General features: G+C 33.7%; 1 protein-coding gene across 1 annotated transcript; it reads left to right on the top strand.

Moving 5' to 3' along the window:
* Window positions 1-283: 283 nt before the first annotated feature.
* Window positions 284-8,517, top strand: LOC110021420 (agamous-like MADS-box protein AGL65; the record flags this gene model as incomplete). Its single annotated transcript, XM_020719903.1, is given in 10 exon segments — window positions 284-343; window positions 434-452; window positions 787-851; window positions 954-969; window positions 1,060-1,121; window positions 1,531-1,627; window positions 1,967-2,011; window positions 2,136-2,254; window positions 2,795-3,077; window positions 8,437-8,517. Coding segments are annotated over 10 exon segments (829 nt in total), but the record flags the coding sequence as incomplete, so codon positions are not given.
* Between the last annotated feature and the right edge of the window lie 1,408 nt (window positions 8,518-9,925).

The following is a 9,925-nucleotide window of genomic DNA, read 5'->3' as shown; positions in this document are numbered from 1 at the left end:
AGTTGGGGCCATCTCAAAATCCAGTCGAATGGACTGAACTTGATTTGAAACCGGCTCGTCGCGTGTTATTTATGATTTCAAGCTAACTCGGCTCGAAATTGAATTGAACTCGAGTTGGCTTGAAATTAATACGAGCTGGCTCAAATTATGAGTTATTTGGATCCGTACCAGTTTGATTTGGCTCAAAATCCGCTCGAACTCAAAACGAGATGGCTTAATTTTTAGGTTTTTTTTATCCGTTTTAGCTCAAAAAATTTACTTATATCTAATTTTCTCTTTTCAGCAATCTCGTGCAAATGATTTCAAAATTTTATCAGTTATCGCCACAAGGAAGGGAAAACAGGTATGGTGGAGCATTTTTAGTTTGAAATAATTCAGTTTCTTTAAATGGATTACATCTTTCTCATCATCAATCTTTCTTTTGATTGAGCAGCAAGTTGGAGATCCTTGAAGTAAGTTCATCTGTCTCATTCTTCTCATAAAAATTTGTACCTTGCTTTTACTTTTCTCCCCCCTCATTGAAATAAATAGAAAACAAAAAGAAATCATTGCACCAGAAATTACATGGAGAGCTCTCAAGTATGCTAGATTAGATTTACTAGGTTCGTACTATAAAACTTTAAATCCTAATATGGTGGATGCACCAAATTTGTTTTGTAATTAATTAAAATAAGTAATTAACAGTTGTTGTTTATTGAAATGCAAGTTTTTTGTGTGGTTTATTTTTTGAGCAAATAAATCTTATTTCAAGCAAAAATTTATTGGTTTTCTTTTATTATGATTTAGACACTGAGAAAGACATTCAAGAATTTGGATCATGATGTAAAAATTGAAGATTTTATTGGTTCAAGGTATGGATTAAATGGTTTAATTTATTTTAGCTGCATATTATTATGATAAAGTCAAATTTCTAACATTTTGTCTCTCTTTTTTTATTTTATTTTTTTTTGCAGTGCTCGGACAGAAGAGGTATTGGTAGTAGATTACATGCATGAAAACAATATAAATCAAATTATAAAATTTGATCATTTTTAGGTTTAATATTATGTCTTTGTGCAGGAGTTGACCAACCATTTGCAGACATTAAAAGCTCAGTTGGCTGAATTGGAACTGAGATTGAGGTGATTCAATATTTTATTATACTAGAAAAATAACTATTTGCGCTTTAAAGATCTTTTATTCTCTTGTTTTTAATCTTTTTAAGTGTAGTCTTTAGTTCTTAAAAGTTCAAACTTCTAGTTAGTCATAGTTTCAGTTAAAATAATGATTATTCCTCATCAGTATCATTTTCCTTGAATTCTTTTCCTTATGAGTTAATATTGTGTTTCTCGACAAAATTGACGAACACAGATTTGGCACTGAATTGCTTTTTCATGTTTACCATAATCTTATTTTCTTCTTATCTCCTAAATGAGAATATGTCTAAATGAAATGGTGTTCTTTCTTAAGAGGACATCCAAGTGTCTTAGTATCTAGGTTCATATTCACTGGTCAAGCATTGTAAATGATGCCTTTTAATGATGGTTACAGTTATTGGACTGATCCTGGAAAAGTTCAAAGCATAGACCAGATCCAACGTATGGAACACACTCTCAGGGCATCTCTTAATCAGATTCAAATACAGAAGGTACGTGTCATTCATTCTATATAATATTGACATTCAAGATTATACAAGAAACAATACATGCATCATTAAGTTTTATGAAATTTAGTCAAAAAAATTAAAGAGTAGCCTAGCAAAAAAGTTATACAAGTAGAATTATATTTTTGTGGAGTGTGTCAGCTTTAGGTAAAATTAATTTTATATTTTTTTTAATTATTTATAAATTAATTGGTATGTTATTAAATTAATTAATTATAAATTAAGAGATATGTTATAAATTAACTGGTGTTACTAAAGTTGCTTGCATTCTCAAATACAAATTTTGTTTTTTGGCTTGCTAATGTTGCTCGCACTTTTTGATAGGCCTCCTTTGGGAATCAACTTATGCCACTATGCAATAGTGGTCAGGTAATGTACAATATTTTATTTTCGTGTCATGCACACAAATCTTTAACTAAATGGTAGAAATATTGCTTTAAATATTATTGATTCCATTTTTTCAAATGTTTTTTGTTTGGTTATGTTATTTCAGAATAGTATTCCATTGCCCATGGCAATGAGCAATGATCAACAATCTCCGCATATGCAATGGATTCATGGTTGTGACGGGCATCATCTTATGCGTTCAGAAGATGCTTATTTAATGCAGAGGTCAGGGCATGTACACTATTTATTTATTTTCTTTTTTTATTTGTTATTTTATGTTACTTTTGTTGCTAGTGTATGAAAGCTCTTTCTACTGATTAAGTTTTGAAAATTTGTTGTTTAATCTTTACACACCTACATAAGCCTCAGTTTGCAATATTGGAAGCTTCAATGTTCTAATGCATCATTATTAATATGTTCCACTTAAACACACCAATTATTCTGCAAGGTTCAATTTGGGATCATTTTTAAATTTTAATTAAATTTAATTTATATTCTGTCTTAGCTAAGAACAAATTAGTTATTCATATGCATTTAATACTTATTAAAAATGCTGATCCTCAATCTCCATTGTAGAATTTTATAATGGCCTATGAGAATATTTCTTTTGTGTATATTTGCTTTAGAGTTTTGAACTACTGTGATATTCATATAAATTTCGTTCATTAAATTCAATGTAGACTTGAGTGCTATTATTATCTTTCAATAGTAAGACATAATTATTTCAAAAATGTTGTGTTCTGAAAGTGTTGAATTTTGTTTCAGGAATTTCGACAGCTCCGCAGGCATAACACTTCAAGGTTTTTTCGACACTCAAAGACCAGAATGTAGCAGACGAGGACCTGGGAATGCCTCAAATGATTTGAACCAAAACTCCTGTTTGCAAGTGCAGCTTGGTGTCCATAATCCATATCAGTCCTATGATATGAATTATCCTCTTAAATTCTACCAACAACCTAATACTGGATATGATACTGATTTTCAGACATGGGCTTCTTCATTTGGTTCTCGTGGTATGGTGAAGTTTCATGAGCATCTTTACGCTCAGGTGAGCTCTGATGACTTCATTCATCTATATATTAATTTTTGTTGTGTGGGGAGATGCTATGGTCACATAAGATATAACATTTACTTTAAGTAACAAACGAGTTGAGTCTTGAGAATATTTGTACCGAAATTATCGATGCTCGTACCTTCTGGAATGTTCTAGCATCGAAAGTGTTACAAACCCTTTGGAGTAACATGTATGTATCGTTTGATTTATATGTGTCTAATTCATGATGAAATTGAGAGAATACCAAAATAGTTCAACTTTAGCCTCCAATAAAACATGGAACTTTTAATAGTAATGAACTCGGACCTCTAAAAGTGGAAAAAAATAATAGATGCGGATTTCACACCTACGGACATCGACAGTGATTTTTTTGAGGAGGGAAAAAAAGCTCCGATGGATCTTAGTTGTTGCCCGTAGGTGTGAAATCTGCACCTAATATTTTCTCCTAAAAGTGACATTGAAATCATATTTTCGCAATTGAAAATCTAGAACATAGGCAAATGAAACCATATTCATCATGGAATAATCTTTATGTTCTTCTGAAGATATCTCTGGCATTGGAGTAGAGATTTGATTATAGATAGCAATACTTTCTATGGAGCCCGCTAAGAACAATGCAAGTCATACTACATATAAGAGTCCTAAAAATTCTCGTATAGAAAATAGCTCCTAAAATGATTTTTTTTTTTAAAATTTTGAGGGTCAATGTTTACTTAAGGGGTAGGCTTTTTAAATTTTGAGGGTCAATGTTTACTTAAGGGGTAGGCTCCAAAGATTAACTACATCTCGAGTAGCATATTTGATAATACTCTTGATGAAGGAGAGAGTGCTTGTGTTTCTAAACAAAATTGGTGTAGGTCAATGTGGGTGGTTTCAAAAATTCCAAAAACTTTATGAATTTTATTTTATTTTTGATTTGTTGAGAGCACTTAGGAGGATCAAATTTTCAGAATGTTGATTGGATTGTATATAAAAAAACTACCCAGAGATTTGACCCTCATTTAGTGGGGACTTTTTAATATGGGGTTTGAGGCTTCCCATAGGCACAAACCCTTATGGTTAATTACCCTTTTCTGATAATGGGAGAGCAATTTTAATTAAGACTCCTTATTAAGAATTGAATATTCAACATATAATAGTAGTAGACATAGGATTTAAGTTGTATAATTCACCACTTGAAGCTTAAAGCGGATGGTGGTGGAATTAAAACGAACCCAATCTAGAACTCATGGTTTTGTCATCTCAGGCTGTCATGATCCCTGATCTACTTAGTCACAGGAGGTAGTCAATTCAATCTGACAGAAGAATCCTCATCATCAACCATGGGTTATGAATACCTCCTCCATATGACTAGAAGATTCCATGATAAACTTAATCTTGCCTATGTTAGGAATGTCATTTAATCACTTGAAGTGCAATTTCAAAAATAGGGCCATTAAGTTTATCATATAAAGGAAGATGGACATATCCAAAGGCTAAGATTCATATGAAGTTCATGCTTTTGTGCTATTGTTTTGATTATCTTCCTTAAGATGACCCCTAGCCTATATGAACACTTACAATAAAAGGTTGTCATGATGTGTATTGTTAAGGGGTTGTCTTGCCGGAGTCATGTCTCTATATCCCTTTCAAGATGTAGAACTAAAACTTAGGTACTATCTATACTAGAAAGTTTATTAGGCTTATTTGTTTTAAATTGATTTGATTTTACATATTTTAAGGATAAGAAAATTACTTCCTGAGTCAATGCAAAGAGGTGCTTGTGTAGATCTCTTTCTCGAATGACTCAAAAACAATCTAAGGAGCATTTCTTAAATTCTTCCCATGAGCATATTAGACATCTAGCATCCCTGAAATTAGATTTAACCCAAACTACATTAAGAAAACCGAATACTATTAAAAAAAAACAAATAGGTGGTTACAATGAAAACATACTTGAAAGTGAAATTACAACAAGGATGACACAAACTCATACTAGGCTCGAACAATCGGAGGTGGAGGTCGGCTCTGTGGTTGGGAGGCTGTAACAGATGGTTGGAACAATAAAAGAAGGGGTTGGAATCTCAATGGCAATAAATTTGAGGGCTTTGACTGCGAGGGCAACAAGTGTGGTGGTGAGCAAACAACAAGGCATGGTGGGAAAGGTTGGACTTGCCAGGGGACCACATGAAAATAGCATGTGTGTTGTTTTCTGGATGAGAGTAGCATTACAGACAACTGAACAACAGTAAAAAAATGAAGCGAGCGAGGGAATAGTGATAGAAGTGAAGGTTGAGGGTTGGAATTATGCGATGACAGCAAAGAAGAGGGAGTGGAAGGCAAAGGAGGCATATGGGACTATAAAAAACAACATTTGGAATGTTGTTGCAGGCGACTGCATCGAGATAAAGAGACCAAGAGTAGTGTGGGAAGGATAATGGAAGATAATTACAACTAAAGGAGAAAGATACAATTAGGTAGCAACGACAAGATATAGTGAACTGGAGTGACGTGGGGAGGATGTAGAAGATGATCACCACCTCGGGAGAGAGATAAAGCCAGAGCACCATCCAATTCCTTGGATACAAACCCTCAAAGAGAGAAACTGAGACAATTGTCTTAAACAAACACATGCATAAAACTAAACCTACAACATCAGAAATACAAATATGTAATAAAGGGATGACTAGGAGAGACCCAAAAATATTGGGCCGACTCCTCAGAAGGGAGAAAACTTGCATCGGTTCAGTCAAAGCAAAATAATTGGTCATACGGAAACGATCGCATGCAACACTTGTTGCACCCGCGCGGGCCTGGGAGCCCTTGCGTTACTCCTTGCACTGAAAACCATGAAGCCATGCTAGGGTTTCCAATTCTAAACATAACCACACCGCCTTTGAGCTTCTCCTCCTCATATAATTCATTTACCACAAAATATCGACCTATCCAATATACCCACTCATGTACATCTTCCCCCAAAAGATTGATATTTTTATCTTCCCAACCCTAGCATCTCAACTCTAATTCCCTCTCCCTTTACTATTATTCCCCATGTATTGATGGTAAAAAGTACTCCTTCAATCATTTCCATATGACCATCTTGAATTCTCTTCTCTCTTCTTCATGCTCCTCCATACCACTTGCATAGCCCCTTCTCCTTATTTCGGTCCACCCGCTTCCATAAGAAAATCTCTTATCCACCTCCATCAGAAACCTGAGAGGATTTCTTGAAGATGGATGATTTTCTACTTGTATTCCTCTCGTTTGAACAATTTCCGTTTTGATTTAGCTAATGAATCTTCATTCAACCCATGGGAAGGGTTTACAAACTAAACCATTGGTAAGGTCTTGGATTGCATCTCAATAAGCTTCCTCAACATCTCTATCAAGCTCTCGAATCAATTGTCAATAGCAAAAAATCTTTCTTTTATCCTAGATTTAAGTTTCCCCACTTCTTCCTCCCATTTCTTCTCCAAATCTTCATTCTTGACCGCCATTACTTCCTATCACTAGGGCACGTTTGATTCTGGATTTGGTTGCAGGCTTCTAGGATCACAATTAGGGCACGCTAGATGATGTTGCTACCAGCCCCACTAGTATGCTCGAGCTTGTTTCACATGGTTCAGTGTGAAGGAGATGAATGCATGCTTATATCCCTTCTATTTCCCTAATAAATCGACCTGTGATCGTATCACAAGGCTTCTGTCATGGTTTTATAGGATCTCTTCGTCGCCTTCCCAACAAAATCTGATTGCAATATGTATCGTAGGGTTCGGTCATGAAGGCAATAGGTAGCTAGCTCCAATTGCAATTACGATCCCGCCATCACCTTCCCAACAGGCTCTGATCGAGATTATATCATAGGGTTTGGTTACGAAGGTGATATGCACATAGCTGCCTAGCTGCATTAGCGATGTATTATTATCTTCATTCCACCATAGGAGTGTGTCATTCCCTTCGTGACATAAAGGAGTTTTAGATCTCTGTAAGCCACAATCATGTCATCGTTTCCCTATGAGCGCGACCAATCCTCTGTGAGTCGATTTTTCTTATTTTTTCATATCGATGCTCTGATGCCAATTTGATACGATTTAGGTTGATTTCTCATTAAAATAGATCACAAAATATCTTTATTTCAGAAATACTAAATAAAATTGCACACGTTGCACAAATGCATAAAGATAAGCACCTATATTCGAGAGGTAAGTGATCTCTCCCAAATCCTACTATTTGGGAGGTAGGAACTCTTTACCGAACCCCCAACCGCAAGAATCACAACTACAATCATACCTAATCCTAGAACTATTAGGGTCTATTTATACTAAGCAATAAAAAATAATAAAAGACTCAATTGTCCTTGGGCACATAAAATATAAAATTGCCCTATGGCTAAGCACCGGCATAAGAGAATGCGCAATGACTTCATGTGATTTGAGATCAACAATTGTTGTGGAATGAGAATTTCTGTTCTCTCAAAATTGGCTTAGGTATATTCACCTTAAGATGAAGTTGAGGCTGGTTGTTACTAGATGGCTTTGAGAGATAGGAAATTGTACATACGTGGCACACGATTTTTTCAAATTTACGTACCTCATATTAAAACTTTATAATTTTTATCCATAGTAGGTCTTTTAAGCCTATGCATTAAAAGGAATCTTTTACTCCTAAAAAATAGTAATAGTGTTATTTTATGTTTGATATTAAAGATTTAATTGCTTTGTGTAAATATGAAAGTTTAAGTATGAGATATGTAAATACATGAGAATTGTCTGTTATGTATGTAACTGCCCGAAATTTAGATGGAGAAATGATTATTCTACCACACGTGGTAGGAGAATATTCATATGAAATTATCTTCAAGTTCGCGGAGAATGACCATTCTCTTCTCATTTTCAACTCATTGAAACAACATTCAAACATTAGATTATAGTTGAATTTTGAAGAAATTTTTGTTCATCAATTGAATATAGCAACAATTTCTCAATGAATGATTGTGATTACATTAGAAGTTAATTGCATTCCAACATGTACAATCTTTCAAATAATTTGGCATTAAGGCATGTGTTGCCAATATAATATAATGTATTTTATTATCATGATTTTTTCTATGTACAACACATATGTAAAGTCTTGAATCCAAAACCTCTATGTTGAAAGACAACTCTCAACCAGTAGGTTAAGATGATTATGCTCATCTGTAATTATTTTTTTTTTCTAGACTATTATGAAATTTAATGAAAGTCTATATTTTAATAATTCCTTTTTTATTTAGAGTTTAGAGTTTATGTAGAGTTAATATGGCTTTTGTTTTTGTTTTGTTTTTTATTTTTTTTATCCCTAAAATTTTCTAAATTTTTATTCTTGTTTCAACCAGACCCAGAATCCTGTTTCAGGCGGCTGTTCTTCCAGTTCCAACATGGCGCCCTGGAGGCCTTAGTTGTCTACATAGCTTCTCGAGAGAACTTACATAATAATAATATTATTATAAACATATTGTTTAGCTGCTTATAGGGACAGGACCTAAGATTTGTGCATTTATTTCCTTTGCTTTTCTTTGACAAATATGCACGTTACATTTATTTTCAGTAATAAATATAGTAATAATATAAATGTTACGGAAGGTAGTTTCTTAAATTTGGGTCATTGTTTTTAAAATTAATGAATTTGTTATGATGTGAATATAATCTAAACATTAATTATATAATTATATATTAGATTTTATTCAATAAATAATATTTAATTAAAGGTAATAGATATTTGTTAATAATATCATTTTTACTGAGAATTTGAACATTCAACTTATTCATCTTTTATTTATAATAATACTAATTAATTAATTAAATTAGTCTCTTTAAGTTACTCTCCTCATCGGAGAATTAAATGGTAAAAGCCTGATTGATGATGTGTGACCTTTTCATTGGTAAGTTAAATAACACACTAAGCTTGTAATAAACATTCATAATCTTATTAACTAATTCAACTTGACAGTAATTTCCCTAGTGCACTCTTTAGATACATCAAAATCTGATACACTGCATCCATATGAACCGTTCTTGCATCATGCATGTAGCGGCTCACCACACTTATTGCAAAAGAAATATCAGATCGAGTGTGACATAGATAGATTAGGAGACTCACCATCCCCTAATACCCCTCACGATCAACTGATTCACCTGCATTTATACGGAGCTTGACCTCATATCGTGGAGAGACTGAAAGTTTGCACCCTCGCATACATGTCCTATGAGAAGACCCAGTACATACTTTCTCTGGGATAGGACCATCCCCTCTGGTCCATGGGCCAATTCAACCTTAAGAAAGTATCTGAGCTATCATAGATCCTTTACCTCAAATTACTTCCCCAAACTTCCCTTCAGTTGAGAAATCTCTGTATCATCATTATCAATGATAATTATCTAAAGTTTATGATAAACTAGTTTAATCAAGCAAGCATAAGAATGTTTGTAGGAAATTCAAGTTTTAAGAAGTTTCCCCCTTGAATTGATTTCGTGGAGAATATGAATTGAGCAAGTGATTAAAATTTAGTGTCAAACAAGAGTTAGTCGTTCCTTATCCCCTTTCGGTGGTCTAAGAAAATTTGACTGGCAAGAGCATAGTTCCCTAAATCCTTTGACCAATCCAATTAAATTAACTCTTTAAATGTAAGCATGAACTCCAAGACAATATACCTATTCTATCGAGCAAATGTGGTTAACTTCTATCATTCTACTATTGTCTGACCCGACCTGTAATTACGTGTATTTTTAATCTCTAAAATATTGCCAAAAATTTTACGTAAATTATATTCAGCGGCTAGTGTGAATAAATGTAATGATATAAATAATAAAACTACACACTAGAGG

The sequence above is a fragment of the Phalaenopsis equestris genome, unplaced genomic scaffold (genome assembly GCF_001263595.1).
Source record: "Phalaenopsis equestris unplaced genomic scaffold, ASM126359v1 Scaffold000134, whole genome shotgun sequence".
In the NCBI taxonomy this organism is placed as follows: Eukaryota; Viridiplantae; Streptophyta; class Magnoliopsida; order Asparagales; family Orchidaceae; genus Phalaenopsis; species Phalaenopsis equestris.
Note: the sequence above shows the minus strand (reverse complement) of the source record. Positions and strands in the feature narration are given on the sequence as shown.